Consider the following 25,822-nt stretch of genomic DNA (forward strand, 5'->3'; position numbering starts at 1 on the left):
TTACCCGAAGAAGCTCGTGCTGAAGATTTTGGTGTTTGATGAGTTGTTTTTTAATCTTTTTTCCCAGATAAGATGAACAAAAAGGAAACACCCTTTGGGTTATATTTACAGGATTTCCTAAGAGAACATTTTAAAGTTTAGAGGAGAAAGTTTGTCTTTTAAAATTTTCCAAAGTAAGCTTTGTGACTTCTGAGTGTTTTTCTCTAGTTTTGAATTTTATAATGAAATTTTTACATAAATTCCTTTTTTTTTTTTTTTTTTTAATCCAGTCCAGAGACTTTGATTTTGGTTTGGGTTGTGGGGTTTTTTTTCAGACTTTGTTGCAATGTCAGACCATAGAAGCAAGAAGGGACTTGATTTTCAAAGGAAAGAAAAGAAAAAAGGAATGAAAGCTTTGTTGGTGGCTTCCTTAAATTATTTTAAGAAATAAAGTAATATTTTCTATATTTAAATTTTTCCCAGAAAGAGTAGACTGAAATTCCATTAGTTAGTTGCTTTAGATGAAATGAAGTTGGCAGTGTCTAGCATATTAAAGTCTGATCTTGGGATGTGGACACGCAGAAATTTACTGCTGCAATTATGGATTCATGAAGACTTAAAACCATCTGGGGTGTGCATGTCATGGCAACAAAGAGCTGAGCAAGTTGCAGAACCCTTACCAAAAATATGTAAGTCCTATGCTGAATGCTGCGTAGCAATGTCAATACTGTTAGCTGAGATCAGTCCAGCTTAGTTCACCTCTATGGGTGTGCATTCTTTGTTTCTCATTCCCTATAATTCCTTCACTGCAGTGAAGTAATTACAGTAGTAAGGCTCTCCTCTTGGATCTTAGTGCATTAATCTGGAAAATTTAAGTTAGCTCATGAAGATTATGTGTATTGCAGCCCTCTTTTCTCAGGAAGGCTGCAAAAAGAGTTCTGATGAATGACTGAGTCTCATTCTCTTGTAAGACTATTAAAAATGTTAATGTAAACCTTTTCAGATGTCTAAGAGACTAAGACAAGAAAAGTAGGGAGAGTGATAAAGTGGGAGAAAGAGTGGAGGGAAAGGTTAATCTTATCTGTGAAATGCCAAGTTGTTAGTGGGATGCTTTTGCTCAGCAAATATAATGAACAATATGGTATTTGGCTTGCGGGGAATGCAGACCAGAAAAATGAAGGGCTTTGGTCTTCAAGACCAAAGTCTTGAAGAAAACGAGTGTAGCATGGTTAAGTGCACAATAGAATTTATGTTACTAATGCATTCTGCTGTTCATTTTAACATCTCTCTTTTTTTATAAATGCATATTTGAGTAATAAATCAGTCTGGTTCTTTAGTGATAGAATAACCTATCTTAGCTGAAACCTATTAACCCATTGCGAATACTGCATGGTGTATTTTCATCATAGAACTGATGAAACCAACGATTTAGTTAAGGGATGGCTCTACTGGTGATAATGTCAGTTTACGTTCTTTGACTTTTCTTTCCACTAATATCAAGTGTTTTGCTACGTTGTCACTGCTAGGATGAGGGCTGGTTGTATGGGAGTCACATTTGTTACCCAGAAGCTTTCTCACAGCTGACTCCTTTCCTCTTTCTGCCCATGTTAAATGGCACATTCTGCTAAAGCATAAAAGAGAATTTCTGCAGTGCTTTCACTGTTAGCTGTGAACTGATAAGAGACACACCTGCTTTTCTTTTCCCTGTTGTATGTAGAGTGACATTGGAGAAAGAGATCTGGTAATATCTTCCAATAACACCTGCTGAAGTAGAACCTGCTGAAATAAGCCAGTTTCATCTTTGCAAGCAACTTGTAACAATTTACATCTTAAAAAGAAAAGGAAAGGAAAGAAGAAAGGAAAGGAAAGGAAAGGAAAGGAAAGGAAAGGAAAGGAGAGGAGAGGAGAGGAGAGGAGAGGAGAGGAGAGGAGAGGAGAGGAGAGGAGAGGAGAGGAGAGGAGAGGAGAGGAGAGGAGAGGAGAGGAGAGGAGAGGAGAGGAGAGGAGAGGAGAGGAGAGGAGAGGAGAGGAGAGGAGAGGAGAGGAGAGAGGAGAGGGAAGGGAAGGGAAGGGAAAGGGAAAGGGAAAGGGAAAGGGAAAGGGAAAGGGAAAGGGAAAGGGAAAGGGAAAGGGAAAGGGAAAGGGAAAGGGAAAGGGAAAGGGAAAGGGAAAGGGAAAGGGAAAGGGAAAGGGAAAGGGAAAGGGAAAGGGAAAGGGAAAGGACTGCACAGACGCTCAATAGAAAATTATGATTCTATAGAATTATTTTTGTGAAGTATACTGTGTACCGCGCCTGCCATACAAGCAAGCAATATCCAAGCAATCCATTGTTTCAGAAAAAGACTGAGTTAGAATGAAAGCAAGGCATACTAATCTCTATTGAAGAATCATGAAAAAGCAGCAGCAGATAGCTGGCAATTTTCATCTTATTTTTTAATGTGTGTCCTGGCCTTCATGCACCATGGTTCAAATTCATAATACTGTGACAAGGACAACGATATGTCATGAATCGTGCAGAGGGCAATTAACGACAGGCATCAAATATATTGAAGAACATCAGACAAAACTAAGTGCGAGGTGAGTAGGGTTGCAAGAGTATTTTATATTTTATCCTTTGCTATGTAGAGGGAGGATACTTGACAAAAATAAAAATATTTAGACTATACTTTGACTTCTGCTATTCATGTGAACAGCAGCAAAAAAGTCTGCTCTGGCTTTTACACATTCCCAGGACTGAGACAATCAAAAGGAGCTATGAATTAATTAATGATTTCATTTAACTGCAAAATAAGGTAGGTTGGACAGGACTGATGGAGTTCATCTAGTCCAGCCTCCTGCTTAAAGCAGTTTCAGTTACTGTAGCTCAGGACTTTGTTCAATTAATTTCTGAGCATCAGCAAGGGTGGAGATGCTACAGCTTCCACAGACACTGCTCCAGTACTTGGCAGCCCTTATAGTGGTCAAAGTAGTTTTCCATAATATTGAGTCTAAATTTCCCATGTTCCAACCTGTGCTTGTTGCCTCTCATCTTATTGTCATGCACCTGAGAAAAGACTGGTTCCATCTTCCTTATACTTCCCCGTTCCTCATGAGATGGTTGTAGCCCAGAGCAGAATGTCACTTTAACCTCTTTCTTAAGGCTGAAGAAACTCAGATCTCTCATCCACATATTCTGGCTGTGGCCATCATGGTGACCCTCCACTGAACTCACTCCAGTACATCAGAGACTCTCCTGTGCCAGGATCCCAGATGTGAATCCTGCACTCTTGGTGCTCAACAGTGCCGAGCAGTAAGGCAGGTCTGTGCCTGGCCCTGCTGCTGCAGACCTGGGTGCAAGGGCTGTGCTGCCTTGATGCCAAGAGAACCTGCTGCCCCTCAGGGCCTTTTCTGCTTGGTCACCCCTAACCTGTCCTGCTGCAGGGGTGAGTCCTTTCCAGGACTTTAGGGACTTTCGTCAGGTTCCCTACAGCCCATTTCTACAACTTGTCCAAGTTCCTCAAAATAACAGCACTGTCCTCCAGCCTGCTGTTTACTCTCTCCATCTGGTGAACCCCACTTACTTGCTGTCAGTGCTGTCTGTCCCATCATGCATGTGATAAGGACACTAAACTGCTTTAGACTCAGTATCAGCCCCTGATGGATGCCACTAGTAAGCAGCCAGTATTCGGACTTTGCAACACTGATCTTAGCCCTTTGAACCCACCTTTCCAGAGAGTTTTCTTCTTATCTCGTCATGCCCATACCCAGGCTAAACCTTCCCATGGCTACAATGAGTTGATCATGTCAAGGACCTTGCTAAAGTCAAGGCATGCAACATCCACTGCTGTCCCCTACACAGCCTGCTGGTCACCTCATAGCAGAAGGTGGTCAGGTTTGCATTTGGTAGATTTGGTAGATTTCCACGAGGAAAAGGGTATTGTGGCTAATATGTCTGTCCTCCAGAAGGAATCTGGTGGCACCATGTGAGGGCAAAACAATGCCAGGTTAATCTTGATAAAATAGGTAAACTATCTATTTCATAGGCTGCAGCAATCACAACAAGAATTCACCTCTTGACCAGATTTATGCTTAAATGGGGCATATCTTTTATGATCTGTTTTGCATCGTGTAACTTAAAATTTATTTTTGTAAAATCATAGATAAGTTTCTTCAGCATAACATTATGAAACAAGTTGAACTTGTACAAATTCTGCTCTCTTAAGTTTCTGGAAATAAGAGTCTGCACTAGAAAAGTTGATATGCCTTACAAGGTGCTATTAGGTCAGTTAAGACTGGTTTCAATTGCTTTTTCCCAAAGCCTGTTAAATTTTCTCCTGCGAGTGCTGGTTCTAGAAATAATGTCAATTTTAAGTCATCCTGAATGTGGAATTTTCTTCCCTTTCTGTAAATGGGGTATATATGCTGTGAAAGAAATGTGTTCATTGTGTATTGTGTTTGCTGTTAAAGTACATCTTTCTTTCTTATTACTTTCTTTACCCATTAAAGGGCAATAAGCTTCCCCTCACTTTGGATTTGATTATTAGGATTTTATGCTTCCCTGTCCATAAACCATCAATGCACAGAGGTTCAGCAGAATAAGTTTTGGTAGCTGTGATCTTTATCTCTGAATTCTGTTTCTGGCATAAGTGAATAGGTAATAGAAGGAGAAGAAAGAGAATATACATGATAATATCTTTAATGAAGAATGACTGGTAAGGTGGTCAGTGAAAAATAGGGAAACAAAGCCTGTGTTTTGTTCAGTCCTTATTCTGTTACAGCCTAATGCCTTTGGTTGGAGGAAAAGATGCTGCAGCCTCTCCAAGTCTACTTGTGCTCCTCTCAAAGGCAATTAATTACTGCTGTCAGAGTTGAGTTCCCAGAAGGGCCAGTGCAGTGGTATTTTATTAATGATACTCTGCAGTAAAATGTGTAAAGAATTGTGCTCTTTGATTAAACACAAAATCTTCTCAGTTGCTCAGGGTTTATTTTTCTCTAGCAAGCTGGTACTGAGGGTGTCCTGGGTTCAGCAACAGCAGTCAAGTTTCTCCTTCTCGGTAGCTGGTGCAGTGCTCTGTTTTGACTTTCCGGCCTGGGAACAGAGCTGATAACAAGGATGTTTTGGTTTGGCCAAGGACTTTGTGAGCCTCATACTCTGCCAGGGAGGAGGGGAAGCTGGGAGGAAGCAGAGACAGGATACCCGACCCAAACTGACCAAAGAAGTATTCCATACCACAGCACGTCATGCCCAGGATGTAACGGGGAGTTAGCTGGAAGGGCTGGCAGACTGCGGGGTGGGAGGAGGTATGGGTCTGTGCTTGGTTGGGCTGGGGGGGGCGAGTTATCAGTCAGCTGGTGCTGAGGTGTTGTTTTCTCTTCCCTTATTATTTCTTTTATCATTATTATTATTGGTGGTAGCAGTAGCGATCTGTGTTATACCTTAGTTACTAAACTGTTCTTATCTTAACCTGTGGGAGTTGCATTCTTTTTGGTTCTCCTCTCCGTCCCTCTGGGAGTAGGGGGAGGAAAAGAAGGGGGGGAGTGAGTGAACAAGCTGTCTGGCTGGTTTTAAACCACAGCAGAGGGTAGCTACTTCACAAAATGTCCCTTCAGTTTTTGTGTAACAGATATGAATATATATAAATAAATGTTTCTAAATATACCTACCTATAATTTTTAAATTGCATGTTAAAGTTGGATTAGTAAAACCAAATTTGGTCATTCATCTTACATACAGCATAATCAAGAGGTCACCAACACAGAACTTCGTATAAATGTATGCGTATTGAGTGGTTTTATATTGAGTTGGTCCTTTATTCCATTGCTTAATGTTTGTCTCCCAGAAGGAATTCAGGTTCCTCCAGGTGATGAGTGTGTAGATTGGGGTAGGAGGAAGCAAGAGTGAATCAGGCATTTGAGACATATGTAAAAGAGTATCTACACAGGAAGACATAGACAACCTCAGGTTCACCCAGAAAAGTCCATTGATCTCTAAAACTCAGTAGGTGAATTACGATGAAGTCCAGTGTGTGTTTTTTATAGACTACTTTAAAAAATTACACTGGAATACCATAGTAAGAACATTACCTTATACTGTGTAAATTTTGGTTCAGTAATATGAGTTTATTGTCATAACATTTAGTATTTTGCCTCTTTTGTGCATAATCATGGCTTCTAGTGATGGGTTCCGCAGTAGCAGTCATGTTTTTCCTTTGTGTTAACTGGTACAGTGCTGTGTTTTGACTTCCAGTTTGAGAACAGTGTTGGTGAAGCCGATGTTCTCGGTTGTTGCTAAGTGATGTTTACCCTGACCAAGGACTCTGTGAGGCTCATGCTCTGCCAGGGAGGAGGGGAGGCTGTGAGGAAGCAGAGACGGGGCGCCTGACCCGGGCTAGCCGGGGAGGTATTCCATACCACAGCACGTCATGCCCGGGGTGAGGGGTAACTGGGAGTTACCCGGAAAGACAGGGGCTTCCGGGTGGAGTTCGTTTCTCTTGGGCGGTGGTATCGTATTCTCTTCCCTTGTTATTTTCCCTTATCATTGTTGTAGCTGATAGTAGCGGTGGTGATTTGTTGCTGGACTGTTTTTGTCTCAACCCGTAGGAGTTGCACTCTCTCGATCCTCCTCCCCGTTCCTCCGGGAGCGGGGAAGGGGAGAGCCCCGGTGCGGGGAGGCAGGGGGGGGAGACGGACACGGACCTCGATTGTTGTCAGCTCGGCACCACTCACTGGGAGTGAGTGAACAAGCTACCTGACTGGGTTTAAACCACGACAGTTCTTTTTGGCGCCCAACGTGGGGCCCGAAGGGTTGAGATAAGAACAGATCTGACTGGATTGATAGTCACTCATCACAATGCTGATTTATTGGCTCTCAAGGTTGTTCCTCTTGATCTCACAGTTTCAGTATATGATATCTTACGTCCATCCGGTACTTGCTGTATTAGTGTTTTTCAAGTGTGGGGCTTGGGCTAAGGTTTTTATCCCATTGTACCTTATGGTAATGACTTGTAATACAATAGAATCATTGATCATGAAACTGATCTGGCTTATGTTCCCAGTGTGGTCACCACCTTTATACTTTGGGAGGTATATGATGGAGGTGCTTAGCAATTACACATCTTTTTTCTCCTTCTCAGGTGCTCAACCTGGGAAGGAGACATCCTTTTACCCTCCTAGTCGTCCCCCCAGACCATTTACATTTGAGAGTTTTGAATTTTTTGAATGGCCTTTTAATGCTGTTGAGACTTGTTTGCTGATGGTGATGGGAATCACCATGCTAACACGCATACAGAGTGTGTTTTACCCACTACTGATTTCAAGAGTTAAGCAGATTCAGGTTTGGGTCTTGTCTGGGGTCAAACGACGATGTAGGAGGACCGAGAGATTTTCCCTGAGGCTGGACAGCCATGAGTGGCAGGGTGTGTGGGATAGTATGGGCAAGCATCTAGGTCAGTGGGCCCCTCCAGTACTTTGGAATTTCACTACCGAACAACTGCAAAATCCAGAAGAATTAGTAAAACACTTAAATGAGGTGTGTGGTCATTCTGGCCATACCAGAGATGGACAAATCACGGCAACGTGCTGGGGCTTGGCCTATGCTTACAGGGCCTTATTCAACACTATCCAGCACCTTCAAAAGGAAAAGAATGTTGGCGGATCTGAGGGCAAAGCAACAGTCGCTACTCAAACTTTGGCTGCAATGAACAGCACAGCTGTCCCAGTGGCAAGTACAGCAGCTGCTCAAACTTCAACTGCAACAGACAGCGCGGTTACCCCAGCTCCAAGCACAGTAGCTACACCACCCCCAGTAACAAGTACAGTTGCTACTCAAACCACAGTGATAATCACTGCAGCCAAACCAGAGGACCAATTCGTACCAATATCAGTTGCCCCTGTACGCAAGAGAACAAGCAAAAAGGAGGCAAAAAGGGTGAAGCGAGATGAAGAACCAATGAATTCACCACCCGGTCCAGAATCTGATCAGGAGTCATCATCACATGACGAAGAAGAAGAAGAAGAGGTAACTTCTCGACCTCGGACCTCAACCGAGCTGCGGAATATGCGAAAAGATTTTACCCGTCAACCAGGGGAGCACATCATCACCTGGTTACTCCGATGCTGGGACAATGGGGCTGATGGTCACGAACTAGAAGGTACAGAAGCCAAGCAGCTGGGATCACTTGCTAGAGAAGGGGGAATTGACAAAGCAATTGCAAGAGAGAAAAAGTCCCTCAGCCTTTGGAGGAGGCTCTTGGCAGCTGTGAAAGAAAGGTTTCCGTACAAGGACGATGTTACGAGTCGTTCGGCCAAGTGGAATACTATAGACAAAGGCATCCAGTCTCTGAGGGAATCGGCCATCGTAGAGATGCTCTATCACATCAAGCCGAATAACGGGGATACACCTATAGATCCAGATGAAGTTGAATGTACACGACCCATGTGGCGAAAACTTACACGGAATGCACCGTCATCATATGCCCATTCATTGGCAACAGTAACCTGGAATGACATAGTACCACTAACAGTGGATGAAATGGTTCATAAACTCCGAGAGTTCGAAGACAATCTCACCCCTTCCATCATCTCAGCTGTGAAAAAACTGTCCCAGGACATCGAACAATTGAAGGACAATCTATCTGATTTATCCGGCTCCTCACGTGTACCAACACACGTCTCAGCTATTAACAAAAGGCGTCCTATTGTTCAAGAGAGGAGATACAGGAGGTATACGCCACGGGGTACCCTATGGTTTTACCTGCTGGATCACGGAGAAGACATGACAAAGTGGGATGGAAAACCTACTTCAGCTTTGGAGGAACGGGTGAGTGAACTGAAGAGGGGAGCAAGGGCCAAGACTGATCGTCCCATGAGAGCTACGGCTTCAGTCTCTGGTGATCAGTTTCCCAGATGGAGTGGAAGAGCTGATTTTACTCCAGCTCCTGTGATAACGAAGAATAATCCCTTTCAACACGACTTAAGTGTCCAATGCTGTGACGACTGTTAGAGGGGCCCTGCCTCCAGCCAGGTGGAGGTAGGGGACAATCGGATTTACTGGACTGTGTGGATCAGATGGCCTGGCACATCAGTCCCACAGAAGTATAAGGCTCTAGTAGATACCGGTGCACAGTGTACCCTGATGCCATCAAGCTGTCAAGGGGTGGAACCCATCTATATTTCTGGAGTAACAGGAGGATCCCAAGAGTTGACTGTGCTGGAGGCTGAAATCAGCCTGACTGGGAGGGAATGGCAAAAGCACCCTATTGTGACTGGTCCAGAGGCTCCATGCATTCTCGGCATAGACTACCTCAAGAGAGGGTACTTCAAAGACCCAAAAGGGTACCGGTGGGCTTTTGGTATTGCTGCTTTGGAGGCTGAGGAAATTGAGCAGCTGTCCACCTTGCCTGGTCTCTCAGAAGATCCCTCTGCTGTGGGGTTGCTGAAAGTTGAAGAACAACAAGTGCCAATTGCGACCACAACAGTGCACCGGCGGCAATATCGCACCAACCGAGACTCCCTGATTCCCATCCATCAGCTGATCCGTAGACTGGAGAGTCAGGGGGTGATCAGCAGGACCCGCTCACCCTTCAATAGCCCCATATGGCCAGTGCGAAAGTCTAATGGAGAATGGAGACTAACAGTAGACTATCGTGGCCTGAATGAAGTCACACCACCATTGAGTGCTGCCGTACCGGACATGCTAGAACTTCAGTATGAACTAGAGTCAAAGGCAGCCAAGTGGTATGCCACGATTGATATTGCCAATGCATTTTTCTCAATCCCTTTGGCAGCAGAGTGCAGGCCACAGTTTGCTTTTACTTGGAGGGGTGTCCAGTTCACTTGGAACCGACTGCCCCAGGGGTGGAAACACAGCCCTACCATTTGCCATGGACTGATCCAGAATGCGCTGGAACAGGGGCAAGCTCCAGAACACCTGCAATACATTGATGACATTATTGTGTGGGGCGATACAGCGGAAGAAGTCTTTGAGAAAGGGAGGAAAATAATCCAAATCCTGCTGAAAGCCGGTTTTGCCATAAAACGGAGTAAGGTCAAGGGACCTGCACAGGAGATTCAATTTTTGGGAATAAAATGGCAAGATGGACGTAGACAGATCCCCACAGATGTGATCAACAAGATAACAGCAATGTCTCCACCAACTAATAAGAAAGAAACGCAAGCTTTCTTGGGTGCAGTGGGGTTCTGGAGAATGCACATCCCAAATTACAGTTCGATTGTAAGCCCTCTCTATCATGTGACCCGGAAGAAGAATGATTTTAAATGGGGCCCTGAGCAGCAACAAGCCTTTGAGCAAATTAAACGCGAGGTAGTTCATGCAGTAGCCCTTGGACCAGTCCGGACCGGACCAGATGTAAAAAATGTACTGTACACTGCAGCTGGGGAGAACGGTCCTACCTGGAGCCTCTGGCAGAAAGCTCCAGGGGAGACTCGAGGTCGACCCCTCGGCTTTTGGAGTCGGGGATATAAAGGATCTGAGGCCAGCTATACCCCAACTGAGAAAGAGATACTGGCAGCCTATGAAGGGGTTCGAGCTGCTTCGGAAGTGATTGGCACTGAAGCACAGCTCCTTCTGGCACCCCGGCTGCCCGTGCTGGGCTGGATGTTCAAAGGCAGGGTCTCCTCTACACATCATGCAACCGATGCTACATGGAGTAAATGGGCTGCACTAATTACACAACGAACTCGAATAGGAAATCCCAGTCGTCCAGGCATTCTAGAAGTCATCATGGACTGGCCAGAGGGCAAAGATTTCGGAATGTCACCAGAGGAGGAGGTGATGCGCGCTGAAGAGGCCCCACCATATAATAAACTGTCAGAAAGTGAAAAGCAGTATGCCTTGTTTACTGATGGCTCTTGCCGTATTGTGGGAAAGCATCGGAGATGGAAGGCAGCTGTATGGAGTCCTGGACGACAAGTTGCAGAAACTGCTGACGGAGAGGGTGAATCGAGTCAGTTTGCCGAGGTGAAAGCCATCCAGCTGGCCCTGGACATTGCTGAACGAGAAAAGTGGCCAGTACTTTATCTCTATACTGACTCATGGATGGTGGCAAATGCCCTGTGGGGGTGGTTGAAGCAGTGGAAGCAGAGCAACTGGCAACGCAGAGGTAAACCCATCTGGGCTGCTGCACTGTGGAAAGATATTGCTGCCAGGGTGCAGAACCTGGTGGTGAAGGTACGTCATGTAGATGCCCATGTACCCAAGAGTCGGGCCACTGAGGAACACCAGAACAACCAACAAGTGGATAAAGCGGCTAAGATTGAAGTGGCTCAGATGGACTTAGATTGGCAACATAAAGGTGAATTATTTTTGGCCCGGTGGGCCCATGACACTTCAGGCCATCAGGGCAGAGATGCAACATATAGATGGGCCCGTGACCGAGGGGTGGACTTAACAATGGACACTATTGCCCAGGTTATTCATGAGTGTGAAACATGTGCTGCAATTAAACAAGCCAAGCGGTTAAAGCCTCTTTGGTATGGAGGACGATGGTTGAAGTATAAATATGGGGAGGCCTGGCAGATTGACTATATCACACTGCCACCAACCCGCCAAGGCAAGCGCCATGTGCTTACCATGGTGGAAGCAACCACCGGGTGGCTGGAAACATACGCCGTGCCCCATGCCACTGCCCGGAACACCATCCTGGGCCTTGAGAAACAGATTTTGTGGCGACACGGCACCCCAGAGAGAATTGAGTCAGACAATGGGACTCATTTCCGGAATAACGTTATAGATATTTGGGCCAAAGAGCATGGCATTGAGTGGGTATATCACATCCCCTACCATGCACCAGCCTCTGGGAAAATCGAACGGTACAATGGGCTGTTAAAAACTACACTGAGAGCAATGGGTGGGGGAACTTTCAAGCATTGGGATACACACTTACCAAAGGCCACCTGGTTGGTCAACACCAGAGGATCTGCCAACAGGGCTGGCCCAGCCCAGTCAGAACTGTTACATATTGTAGAGGGGGACAAAGTTCCCGTGGTGCATATGAAGAATTTGCTGGGGAAGACAGTCTGGGTAATTCCTGCTTCAGGTAAAGGCAAACCCACTCGTGGGATTGCTTTTGCTCAGGGACCTGGATATACTTGGTGGGTAATGCGGGAAGATGGGGAAGTCCGATGTATACCTCAAGGGGATTTGATTTTAGGGGAAAACAGCCAGTGAACTCAATTGTATGCTGTTGCCTGCTGTGTAATGCTTTTATAGCCCATCAACTAGATGTCTCCAGGTCACCAGCGACTGGCCCTGACTTCCCTCCAGCCATCATCCCAACAGAGAATGAACTTTGAACATCATGGACCGAATGGACTCGGCAGCATTATAGGGATTGGTCCATGCACTAAGAAAATGATTTTTCCTCTTGGTCTGTATGTATATGGATGTATATACGTGGGAGAGCGATGGTGTATTGAAAATGTGGGATCTGAGCACGACGTGAATGGTATGGAATAAGGGGTGGATAATGTCCTGGGTTCCGCAGTAGCAGTCATGTTTTTCCTTTGTGTTAACTGGTACAGTGCTGTGTTTTGACTTCCAGTTTGAGAACAGTGTTGGTGAAGCCGATGTTCTCGGTTGTTGCTAAGTGATGTTTACCCTGACCAAGGACTCTGTGAGGCTCATGCTCTGCCAGGGAGGAGGGGAGGCTGTGAGGAAGCAGAGACGGGGCGCCTGACCCGGGCTAGCCGGGGAGGTATTCCATACCACAGCACGTCATGGCCGGGGTGAGGGGTAACTGGGAGTTACCCGGAAGGACAGGGGCTTCCGGGTGGAACTCGTTTTCTTGGCCGGTGGTATCGTATTCTCTTCCCTTGTTATTTTCCCTTATCATTGTTGTAGCTGATAGTAGCGGTGGTGATTTGTTGCTGGACTGTTTTTGTCTCAACCCGTAGGAGTTGCACTCTCTCGATCCTCCTCCCCGTTCCTCCGGGAGCGGGGAAGGGGAGAGCCCCGGTGCGGGGAGGCAGGGGGGGGGAGACGGACACGGACCTCGATTGTTGTCAGCTCGGCACCACTCACTGGGAGTGAGTGAACAAGCTACCTGACTGGGTTTAAACCACGACACATTGAGAACTGGAGAGAACTCAACACATTCATGCCATATATATAAAATCACCAGATGATAATTATATACCTATGATTTAAGCTGGTTTAGTGAAGTGTCTCTTTGGCAATGGAGAGAAGAAATTACTTTTTTTTTTTTAATTGCTTTTTCTTCAAAAAAAGCAATTGAATAGTCCCATTGAATTTATAAATACCTTTATGTACTTACAAGGCTTGTTGAATCAGAATGAGAAACTTTTAACACTTTGTAGGATCAAGCTCATTTTCAGTGCATTGCTTCCAGGAGCAAACTATGCACAGAAAGCGTTCTGCATTCAGCAGTCAATGAACATGAATGTGACATCCTTTCAAAACCATGTAAACAGGAGTAGTGGTATGTAGTTAATATTTCCAAACTCTATTACAAATTTTCAAATAGTTTTAGATATTCTCAATCAATACATCTATGCCAAAGGGGAATGGTTGTGTATGATAAAGCATAGATTGCAGCTCCAGTTTTGTAACTGTGTTTTAAAACTTCTTTCACCCGTGTTTTCTATTGGAACAGTTTCAAATATTGTCCTGTGAATACAGCAGAATTAGTGTGAATTATAAACATGTCTTCATCATTTTCAAAACTACAATCTTATTTTTTCCTTCATTTTTAACCACAGGCAAAGATTAAATAGCTGTCTGAGCTTTTCAATCAGTAGACAATCTTCTGAATTTCTTAGAAACAATGTATTTTACAGTATGGATTAAAAGGGACCTTAGACCAGGGGACTAGTAGGATAACTGTATTAAAAACTCCAGGAGACAAATACATGAACAATATGCGAAATGCACCGAGGATGCCAGCACATCTGGGAACAATCTAATTATCAAATTGAACATGTTGAGAGGCTAACAATATGCTCAGTATGTTCTCTTTATGGGAAGGATACTAACTACATCAGCAGTACAATCAGAGAAGGGAAGTTCCCTGAGGACTGGTTAGGTCATCTGCAAATTTCAGCTTGAATATTTCTTGCTTTTTTTTGGGGGGGTGAATTTCTGTCTCTTTCCCACACACATTTCTTTTTTCTTTATTTATTGTGTGGACATGGTAAAATGAAATAAAGAATGGGTATCAAAATTAATTCTGCTTGTTTATGAAAACACACATGAAAGTAATATGAGTGTGATACAAGACTACAGACATAGAAATCAATAGCCTGTAGGATTAGAATGGTTCACTGTATGATCTGGGACTGTATCTCCTGCATTCTAGGAAACTGTACAATTTTTCTATCAACTCTTATAATTGCATCAATTTTCGTAAACCTTTCATTTTTTCTTTAAAGATTGGCAGCAGATAGAAAGTCATCACATTTCAATATAGAACATCATGTGATAAATTCATCCTCGTCAGTTGTAATCTATAGCTTGTCATCTTGAATTATTCCTGGAATGAATTTGGCTCAACCATAGTTCCATAATTTTTTTACAGAATCTACTTAGTGCTGTCCAGGAAAACACTATGATAATGAGGCTTTCCAATAGAAAAATGAGTTACTATTACACTACCAATCATTGTAATTACAACCTTGATAACAAAGTGTTGTTTTTATGGTCAGTTGTATAGTTTGCCCTTGAGGATCTGGACCTATCTGCAGTATATTGTTGAGACCTAGATGCAACAATAAGTGTAAATCCCTTGATTTTAAAAAGAACATGTATATGTCCTTTACTATATCACCTAGGAAACTGTTTATTTATATATAATTTGGTAGCTCTTTAATCACAAATTCATCCTGCTTGTTTTTATCAGTGAGACTCTGAATTAAGATGCCAGTGCCCTCAGTACTCTGTAGTTCAAAGTCATACCTGATGGTTGAAGTAGATTGACCTCCTCTTTATATTTGTACTAGATTATACTGTTTGTAGCCATTGAAGTGAGAAATTGTTCCAAATGTTCATGTTCCTTAGGCACTATTTTTTTTTCTTGTTCTTTAAAATGTTCTGATACTTGTCCATTCCTGCAACTGTTGACTATTCTGTGATTTTCCTGTGACATGAACCAGTTTTGTTAATTTTCCCAAATAATTGTTTGAAAAGCTGTACTATTATGTTATCTCTGGCTTCGCGTATATATTCAGCTTGCTGATAGCTGTATTTCTTACAAAAGATGCAATGCTCTATTTCACTACTTGCTTTTTTTTTTTGTTTGTTTTTAATACAGTAAGAAAACTTCAATTTTTTTTTCTTATGGAGAAAGAAAGTATAAAGTTATAAGAAGTATCAAAGAAATATGTTACTTGGAATGCAAGTAGTTACAGACTGAAAAGAGCAGGAAATCTTGCTCTTAAGAAGTTTGTTGCTTAAGAAGTAGCAAAGAATATGCTAGCCCAGGTTCCTTGGTCAGTATCAATAGTTTCCTTTTGCTGATAATAAAGTATAGCTACGTACATTTTTTTTGAACTTCCTGCATTTGGCAAAGTCAATTAGAATTGATTTTGAAGGTCTGGAAATAAATGCTGTTTTCCAGTGTAATTTTTATGCAGCTTCTAAACAAGTTTATTTCCAAATTGATACGGGCTTCTGAAACATATTGGAAATATGGAATTTGACAAACATGCTGAAGTCCTGGAGCTACAAGTGTTACAGATAAGCCAGAGTCTTGGACCCACAAGGCTGTGTAGTGATGGTATTCCATGTACTGACAATATGCCTCTTATGGAAAAGGGTACTTTCTCACTTTATTTCCTTTCATTGTAGTAAAAATTGTGCTTCCAAATATGTACAGCAGGAGTACTGTATCTCCATAAACTCACAAGTGAGTCAATAGTAAAAGTGACTTGAGAATTACACACTGGTCAGTCACATCAAAAACTACCAAATCTGAAGAAATTACAGATGGGAACAACAGTACCTGTCACAGTGACATATTTGTCCTTTTCTGATTTAGGAACTGTTTATTTAGAATGACATCTGTCTACCAACAGAGTCTTAAGTAGCAAATTATACTAAATCTTTGAACTCTGAATTTTGAATTTAATAAAACTTGATAAATTCCCTATATTAGTGTCTATTAATATATACATATTTTAAATACATTAAATATTTATGTTAAATGGACTTTTAAAAATTAAAAATTAATTTTCAGCACTTAAAAGCTTTTCAATAATTTTTTCAGGAAAACATGGAACTTTTTTCCATTACAAAGGATTATTTTGAGATAAAAACATTTTGTAAAATCTCTCAGAAAAAAAATTGAAGGAAAAAACTACCATAAATATTGAAATACTAAAGAGAAATTTTAATTTTGAAATTATTTTTCCTTTCAAGTGGTTTATATGAACATAGCAGTAATGGGTGTTCCTTCTGTAATAGAAATGCAAGTATCTGTATTTGTATTTCAACTAGTAAAATGCACTTTAAAACATATAGACTGTATTATATACTTTAAAATCTCTTCATGCCATTTGTGAAATATAGGAAACACCTAAGGACATGAATTGCACCTCTGCTTGCTTTACTACTCTGACACTGTTAGACTGGGGCAAAATGTGACTTCAAAGTAAACAGAAAGTTAGGTAGTTAGTTACTTAGTTAGTTAGTTAGTTGTTAAAAAGCTTCAAAAATACCATCTGTTCTTATCTGCCACTCTAGTGTGACCTTCTGTCCTCCTGTTGTCATTTATATTATACATTAGCTGTAGCACAGTTGTAAAATTGACTTTGTTTCCTATTCATCTTTCAATAGAACATGAGTAATGTGGCATGTGATGCATGATCTTTCAAAAGTGCATTCCCACAATCTATGATCCCATAATCTGTCCTCATATTCCTATAATCTGTCATCATATTAATGGTTTGCTTTGGCTCTAACATAGGAGACTAGCCAGCCTAATCCTGTCAGTATGCCTCCTGTTACAAGTGACTAGCCAGGACATTCCTAGATAGTGTTTTTTCACTTGTGGCTGTTTGCCATGTGAGAGTGTCAATTAGCTGCAACACAGGTATTGTTATGCCATTTTGCACATTAGTGAACTGAGCAATGAAATAGTGACATAATGTGCTAAAGGTCACATGTGAGTGGCAGTGGCAGACACAAAAAAAAAATAAAAAAATTCTAGGTTCCAGTGCTAAAAAACAAACAAAAAAAAAGTTACTTTGAGGAAGATCTTTCCAGTAGAGAAGGGTGTAATGAACTTAGGTGGTATCTGTGAAAGAAGTAGAAAAGATGCTGGATTGTCTCAAATAATTCATACATCCGATCTACACTGTGATGAGCTCTTTTATGACATTTTAAATTAAAACAGAAATATACATATATGTATGAACGTGTGTATAGTTGTATATGCAACTAATATGTATTCAGTATGTGTGTGTGTGTGTGCGCATGAGCGTGTGTTTGTGTATGTGTGTTAGGAGTTTTGTACATGTACTTCCCCTATAGGAGAACTGTGTTTATTACACTTATGATTGTCACAGATACATGGTGTGTAACTGAGTAAGACTACAATTGAGGGGTGAGTGACATAACATAATAGTCGTTAGAAATGCAGTTATTCTTCAAGATGCTGCATAATTTTACAGGGAAACCTTACTGGTTTTTAAGAAATTCAGGAAGGTCACTGTAACATTGGATCACATTCCTTCTGTACATTTTCTGATTGTAACATCCTATGTCTATAAGGACTTCAAAAATATAGAGAGTATGTGATTTGATTTTACTTGTGAGCAGCAACATTTTCTGTGTATTAATCTCTTTTCCTGCTGGCTTCATTTTTTTCTGTTTCTTTTGTCATAGTTCCTTTTGGGGGGTTTTGGTTTTGTTTTTGTTTTTGTTTTCCATTTACTTAATTGTCATTATTTCTCTGAATTCTTCCTCTTGATAGCATTTGAGTGAGCAAGGCATGTTATTTGCTATACCTGTAAGGCATTGTTTTTCTGAAGAAAGTTTTAGCACAAGTAGAATGAGTTATCTAAGTATTCAGTCTTGATATAGAAGGTCATGAAAGCACAAAACAAAAATGGTACAGGTAATGTCAATATTTATTTCTGTGCACATGGCATTATAAGATGTGAAGGTAGTCACAGAGGCAGCAGCCTCAAGAGAATTATAATAGATTATTTTCCCACACTCTAAGATATTGATATATGCGGATGCAGTGCTGTATTCTATTTAACCTATTTTAAGTGCTTGAAGCAGGTAAGTTATTCATTTTTCAGACTGTCCTTGTAGTTTATTGGTACTTACTTTAATATGATTCTAGAAAGTAATACAGTATAAATTCACCCCACAGGTTAAAAAGCCAACAGAAATGATGTATGTTAGTTGGTTTTTTGCTTGGTTTGTTGTTTGGTTGGTTTGTTTGGTTTTTTTTAAATTTTTTTTTTTTTTTCACAGCAATAGTGGTTTGGTACTGACCTGAATCCACTTTAACAGGGAATGTAGTTAGGTGAATCTTTGTAGGTAAATATACTTCTTATTGTCATATTTGACCCTTTGAAAAGGGTCCACAGACTGCTCTTTAATACTTGCATCCCTAGTTTTGTATCATCTGTTGCTGGTTGCACAATTATCTTGAGATATTTTGCAGATTTTAAATACCTTTCTAGCAGGGCTTGTTTTATTCTTCTGAAGGGGTTACTCACACTCACTCCAAGCTTCCTAATTATGATTATGACCACAGTCATCTTCTAGATGGAATGATCATAGAATCACAGACTGGTTAGGGTTGGAAAGGACCTTAAGAGGATTTAGTTGCAACCCCCCTGCCATGGGCAGGGATGCTTCACCTAAACCATGTCACCCAAGGCTCTGTCCAACCTGGCCTTGAACGCTGCCAGGGATAGAGTGTTTGCCATTTCATTGGGCAACGTGTTCCAGAGCCTCACCACCCTCACATTAAAAAACTTCTTCCTTACATCTAACCTGAACTTCTCATGTTTAAGTTTAGACCCGTTACCACTTGTTCTATCACTACAGTCCCTGATCAAGAGTCCTTCTCTGGCATCCTTCTGGGCCCCCCTCAGACAGTGGGTAGTTCATGCAGTCATAGAATGGTTTGGGTTGAAAGGGACCTTAAAGATCATCTAGTTCCACACCCCTGCCATGGGAGGGGACACCTTCCACTAGACGAGGTTGTTTAAAGCTCCGTCCAATCTTCCATAGTTGGGCATGGGGAAAAATACTATGTTAGATAATAGCAGGTTATATAATTTCAGTTAAGCTTCTGGGATTGGTTTTCACTTTCTAAGGAAGAAAAAATAATCTAGATTCTCATTCTTTCTTATTTTTGCTCCCACTTATTCTGTCTGTTCTCAATGTCCTTTCTAGTCTCAGCCTTCACCAACCCTCAGATGCTTGTTTCTTTTACCCACCTTAGCCTTGCTTGATGTTCTTCCCTCCAAAGACATTATCTATCTTCTCTCCCTTTTTCAGTTCATATGTGTATGTTTCTGCTTCACTTGTATCTCTCTTCTTCCTAATCTCTATTCCTGTTTATTCATAGTAATTTGTGACAAGCTGCTATCTTGTGTCACATATGGTTGACTGGCAGCAATGCTTTGCTTTCTGCAGTCTTGTGTTCTGCCTTCCTGTTTCATTCATTACTAGGTAGCTGTCCCGTAGAGGTAGCTCACATGGGTCTATTCACTGTTTTTGTGTGAGCTCACTTTTTCCTAGGCATCTGTGAAACTTTTTTGATAGACAGTCACCAACTTTCTGTTCACTGTTCATTATTTAAGAACTGATTCTGAGTTCTTGCAACATTTTATTTTCACTGTCTACCTGGAGACTTGGATTTAGTTTCAACAGGAGCGAGGGAGAACTCCATAGCTTTAACTGTAAATAAATGCATTCCAGTACATTACAATTACTGTAAATTAATGGATTAATGCCGACCTATACTAGGCCGGATTCTGACCCCTCCAAGATGCTTAAAAGCAAGCATGCTTGGAAATGTGTAACTGTAGCTCTAGTAGTATCATTTTGCTTAGATAATTTCTCAAATATTGCATTCTGTTTTGATTTCAAGTATAAAACATCCCAGTGTGAGTCAAATTGTCTAGTAGGTCACGTGTCCTGAGTGGATTTAGAAGGAAGGACTCTTTTACTGATAATATTAGGGAGTGTTTGGCCTGTTAGATTTTGTGTGTATCCTGATACTGTTGTCAGTAATTTGCTAGTCTATTGCCAGAATCAGTATCTTTTTCCAAGAACTGAAAGTAACTAAATGTCTAACTAAAGTCTATAAATGGCATTGTAATTTCCTTGGACCTTGCTCATTGCTTACATAGTAATCACCATGTTCCTTTTTATCACTTTCTACCAACCCTAATTTCCAAGGCTGGATAGGTTGACTATTGCTGGTACGTACATATTATGTAAGTCTTTGTATGCACTGAAATAAGAAAGTGGATGATAGATTTTCTCATGCAGTGTGAATTTTCTCACAGTTAATGTAAACAAAATCTCTATGAGTGCACGTATCCTTTGCATAGTACCATCTTCAAATAAGCTGTTGCCAAAGCTGATGTTCCTGCCACTCTTAAGTCAGTAGCTGTGTGCAGTGAAACAGGGAGCACATTCTGTTTTCTGCTTCTCCAGCCCAAATTGTAACTTTGTGATAGTCTTCTTTGGCAGTTAGATTGTTACAGAACTTGAAGCAAGTAATAGAATCTGTGTTTAAGCAGCTTGTTTCAAGACTTGATTTGCAAAAGACTGTCTCAGATCATTGACAAGTTAACTGCAGAAGTTTGCGGTTGAAAGTCAGTACATATCTGTGATTAACTGTTCAGCAGGGTGACTTCAGCATCAGGACTGATGAACCAGCTCAAGCAAAATCACCTAGAGCACTGGAGTTTTCTCAGTCTGTGCTAGCAAGTGGCAAACTTGATTTCTAGGCTTTCATCGGCACTTCTTCATGTCAAGAAATTGAAAAGTCTTCAGCACTTTGCGTACAGATAAAGTTCTGCATCCTCTTTGCATCCCAGCTAGATAAGAACATATGAATTACCATAATTCATAGTTCAAAGTGCTTTGAATGACTTTTATGTCTAAAAAGATTTTAAAAAGACGCCAGTATACTCAATGCACTGAACTGGACAGCATAGTGATGTCAGTTGGAAACTGAGAATTCTCTGGAGCAAAAATTAATACAAATTCCATTTATGTTAATTCTGTTCCTGTTTCCACTCCCTAGTTTAGGTTCATTCTTGTAATATGTACATTGTTACCTCTTATTTCCTTTTTCATTCTGTGTGGAGAGTCTTTCTAATTTACTATTTTGGGAAACATTTTTTCCAGTTAGTTTAAGATAAGATTTTTTTCTTTTCCTCTATATTGTGTAGCACAGAATAAATGATCTCATCTAGCATTTGGAATCAGCCTTGATTGAAAACTTTGGCTTATTTTTTTCCTGCCTGGTTAATGAGCACAGGCCTGCAAATCCTTATTTATTTATGTGTACTGTACTCTATTTAAATTTCTGTCAAAGGAGACTTTGTGGTTTATACCTAAACTTGGATTTAAGTATCATTCCTGAACATAAATGGGATGTTGCCTCCAGGCAGGAAAACACTGGAAATGAAATACAAATAAGGAAAATAAAATTTAAACAATGGAGTGTTGATGTGGGTGCATAGATAACAGGCATTGCCTTTTCATTTGTTTAAATCAATTTGGAACCAATTTAACTTACATTAAATAAGTGTGGATAATATCGTATCATATGTACCTTGCTGCATTTTTTCAATTAAAGCCCCAGTTTTCTGCAGTACTTTACTGGCTTATGTTCAGGAGCCACCAGATGCATACTACTTATAACGTGACTTAATCAGAATCAGGACCAGTTAAGAATCAAAATGGATGCCTTCTTGTGAAGTGTCGTTCCTTGAAATTTTGGGAAATTTGCAGATGCAAAAAATTTAGATGAATACAAATAAACTTCAGATAAGCATCCAAGCCTTTAATATGGGTTCACATTAAGTATGTCATCCTTTAATAGTCTGACAAATGATAGTTTCAATATTTGGTATTCTTCCTTTCATCAACATTTTAAAACATTCCCTTTGTTTTGAAAGTATAACTAATGGGCGTAAAATTTCTCTGCCACTAGCAGCCCTCTCTCTTCTTATGTATCTTACAGCTAAAGATGAGCCAAGGCTGACGGAGATTGCTGACTACTACTCTGTTAACAAAGTACAGTAATGAATCATGGCCAGTCATTAATCAGAAAACATTGATGTGGCGGAGAAGCGTCCCCAGTTGTTACTCTTTTCTTCATTAGTTCTTTGAAAGTAAGTATAATTTTTTTTTTTATTTTCTGTAGCTTTAGGCAGTAGCTCCAGAATATCTGCCCAACTGAAGCTGGCAAGTATCAGTTACTGTTGATATCAGTTACTGTTAAAAATTTTCAGTAAGATGACTTAAATGGGAAAATCCAGGATTTTAAATGTGTTATTTATGTAATTAAATTATTTGACCCTCCTGAAGCTAGTAGACAGCCAGCAATGTGTGGTGGCAGCCCAGTAGGCCAATCGAATCTCGGACTACACACAGAGATGTGTCCAGTGGGTCAAGGGAGTTGATTCTCACCCTCTCCACTCATGAAATCCCACTTTCATCCAGTTCTGGGGCCCCAGTACAAGAAAGGGGCACAACAGTGGTCAGAGGGCTGGAGCATCTCTCCTGTGAAGAAAGGCCAAGAGAGTTGAGTTTTTCAGTCCAGAGAAGAGAAGGCTCCAGGGACACCTTATTGCAGACTTTCAGTACATAAAGGGGGCTTACACAGAAGACAGAAGAAGACTTTTTACCAAAGCCTGCAGTGACAGGATAAGAGGCAATGGTTTTAAACTGAAAGAGAAGATATTTACACTGGATAAAGCATTTTTTACCAGGGAAGTTATGGATGTCCCATTTTTGGAAATGTTTAAGTTCAGGTTGGATGGGACACAGAGCAGCCTGGTCGAGTGAAATACATCCCTTCCCACTGAAGGGAGGTGATCTCCAAATGTCCCTTCCAACCCAAACCATTCTGTGTTTCTATTAAAAAAAGTGCAATACTGGAAAGATGCTTAAGGTTGTCCTCTCAGCTTCAGCACTGATGGCGTCTAATGCACAGATAGTATGAAGTCAAGACAAATCATCCGTTAATTGCAGAAGTGTCACGTGCCACTTCCCTGGGGACTGCTTTCTAGATTTCTCATGTAGCTATGAAAAGTAGGTTGGAAAACAGTACTCTACCTTAGTGATTGTCAAGCAGAATTAGAGTCCCTGCCTCCAAATAGTCCTAGGCATTAGGGTTTTTTACCTTCTTTCTATTTAGGGGACACAGTTTCCCAGTTTGGTCAAAATGTAGGCAAAGATCCTTCTTCCTCACCAGCCAGACTTAATGAGAAGTGTTACTTTCTTTTTTTTTTTTTGTAGAATACAGCAACTTAAATCCTCTGCTGTGTGGGATGTGAGGTACAGGAAATGCACTGAATTATCTTATTTACTGTACTGATTACAAGGCACAATACAGTTCTCTAAACCACGTTTAGTACTCATTACATGGCATCCCTGTTAGCAGCACGTAAAAACATTTCCTGTTATATTCAGAAGCAACTAGATTTATCAGGTTTATGTACTCAGAGAACTTTAAAAAATAGATTTATTTATCACCATTCTCCTTTTACTACAAATGTTAGCAATTAATTCCATGTGAGCAAGCTTATTAAATGATAAAAGTGAGAATTCATCTGCAGAGTTGAAGTGTGGCTCCCAAAGAACAAAAAGCAAAGGTTAACTCATTGTCATGTCTTCTGCCAGCCTCTTCCTCCAATGGTAATGGAAGTTCAAGGCACCCCATTTTTAAAGGCTGTTTTTTTTGTGAAAGAGAGAAAAGTCTCAAGGGGAGGAGAAAGAGCATATTTGTTTTCAAAACCAATTAGATGCCTACCCTCTATTGTAATAAAGTGAAGGCAGATACTTACAAGAGGTGAAAGGGGTAGCATCTATACAAGTATTTGAACCTCTGGGTTTCCAAAGGCTTTAATATATCTACCTGTTTTGTAAGTGCCACAGCCATGTTAAAGCTGTGGGCTTGTAGATGCAAGTGAGCTAGGACTTTTTATGACTTTTTCTTTCCTCATGAAAGTGTCCCCATTTCAAATGTTCAGAATGCTGTAGGCTCCCTTGCACTTTATTATGCAGATATAATCAAAGCCATGATTTGTAACCATAATCCAACACTTGTAATGAACTGAGAATTGTTAATGCAATCACCACTCCATTCCCCATGTTCAGATATCATAACTTTAATCCAAGTTAATAAATCTTCTCATCTGTAGTAATGAGGCTGGTAGACTGTTTTCCCATAATATTAGAGGATTTAAAACAAATGGGAAAATATGCACAACTGAATCCTTCTGGCACTTTAAGCTGCCAAAAGCCACTTATCTGAGGGGCTCTGATGTTCTTCTCAAAACCTGCATTTAACTGTAAATATCACTTTACAGTTTAATAGGACTTCAAAAGCAAATATGAGGTAACATGTGCCATGAAGGGATCCAAGATCCAACTAATCTCTTGCTTTTCTTCTTTCTTTTCTTTTTAAAAAAATTACATAAGAGGGTTTTTAAGTCAACTATTACTTAATTGCCGTGTGTTTGCCCTGCTAATATTCAAGCAGTTTCTTGCTCTGTATTGGTCTGCATAATTTCTGTGGGTCATCTGAATTTCTGTCAGTCCATTGAGATTCCTTTTATTTTTCCCCTGGAAGGAAACAGAAATACTGTGTTTTGAATAGAAGCACATTGGGAAAAATAGGATGGGGTAAAGCAGTGATTAGTGCTGAGTACTATTCTTCCAACTGGAGAGTGGGGATATATGTTTACTTTTTCAGAAAACATGAGTGTGGCACTTCTCAGACTAATAAATTGATTGCAAATCTGCATGAAATCACCTCTTCCCTTAAAAGCTTATAGTACTTGTATGAGCAAACAAAACAGACAAAATGAGGCTGTAGTTTTTCTAAGACAAAGACCGCAAACCTGGCACTTATTCCCCAGTGGTTCTGTTGGCCACAGGATGAATGTCCTGGATCTCCTTTTGCTTGGTTCCTTTACAGTCACCTGTTCTTATGTCTATTCCAAATGCCCTGCTTTGGTTACCCCATGCTTGACACAATACTGTCTTGGGTTTTGTGTCCCTCTGGCACAAATCATGAGTAAGAATGGTAGGCAGGAGCAAGTTTTGGAAATGTATGTAGCTGCAAAGAGTAATACTGAGGCGATTACCTAGGTAGTGTCCTTTAAGTGTGTTTAAAGGCACTAAACTAACTTAGGCTTTTATTTTTTCTTTAAATGCACTAGATTGTATCTTATTGCTGTTTTTATTTCTTCAAGTCAGTATTTCTGTATTGTTTTCTTAGATAGCTGTCAGACCTTTGTAACCATAGTATCCAAGTTCCTCCTCATCTTTAATATATTTCTTCTCGTAAATGCAGTCATGTCATGCTATTATCTGTACTATTTTAACTGAGATAAAATAAGACACTAACTTACCTCTGTACGGTTTCAAAGGAAGTTTATGGTGGAACAGGGACTAAAGCTTCTGCTCCTGCATTTTTCACTATGCATTATTAGCTACTTGACCATTGCTTGTGCATCATACTTTAAATGTGCCAAGGGAAATTAGTGGCCTGTCTCTTCTTGGGAAAGAAACTCCTTTGTTTTGAGTATGAATAAGAGATTTTTCTTCTTCACCCTTGGACTCTCCTTGAGGAGTTGAATATGCTGGTATTTCATTACATGCTACTTACAAAAG

General features: G+C 40.8%; 1 protein-coding gene across 2 annotated transcripts in view; it reads left to right on the forward strand.

Moving 5' to 3' along the window:
• Positions 1-313: 313 nt before the first annotated feature.
• The window catches only part of LINGO2 (leucine rich repeat and Ig domain containing 2), a 224,334-nt gene continuing 198,825 nt past the window's right edge, over positions 314-25,822 (forward strand). Inside the window, exon 1 of one of the 2 annotated variants that reach the window (XM_062604380.1) lies at positions 314-668. In XM_062604380.1, coding sequence (XP_062460364.1) covers positions 667-668 — 2 coding nt within the window. In that variant the 5' untranslated portion in view covers positions 314-666. The remainder of the gene's footprint in view (positions 669-25,822) is intronic. The other variant, XM_062604381.1, reaches the window with a different exon arrangement.

Source organism: Pezoporus occidentalis, unplaced genomic scaffold (assembly GCF_034315485.1).
Source record: "Pezoporus occidentalis ecotype Australia unplaced genomic scaffold, CSIRO_AGI_Poc_V1 ctg86, whole genome shotgun sequence".
NCBI lineage: Eukaryota > Metazoa > Chordata > Aves > Psittaciformes > Psittacidae > Pezoporus > Pezoporus occidentalis.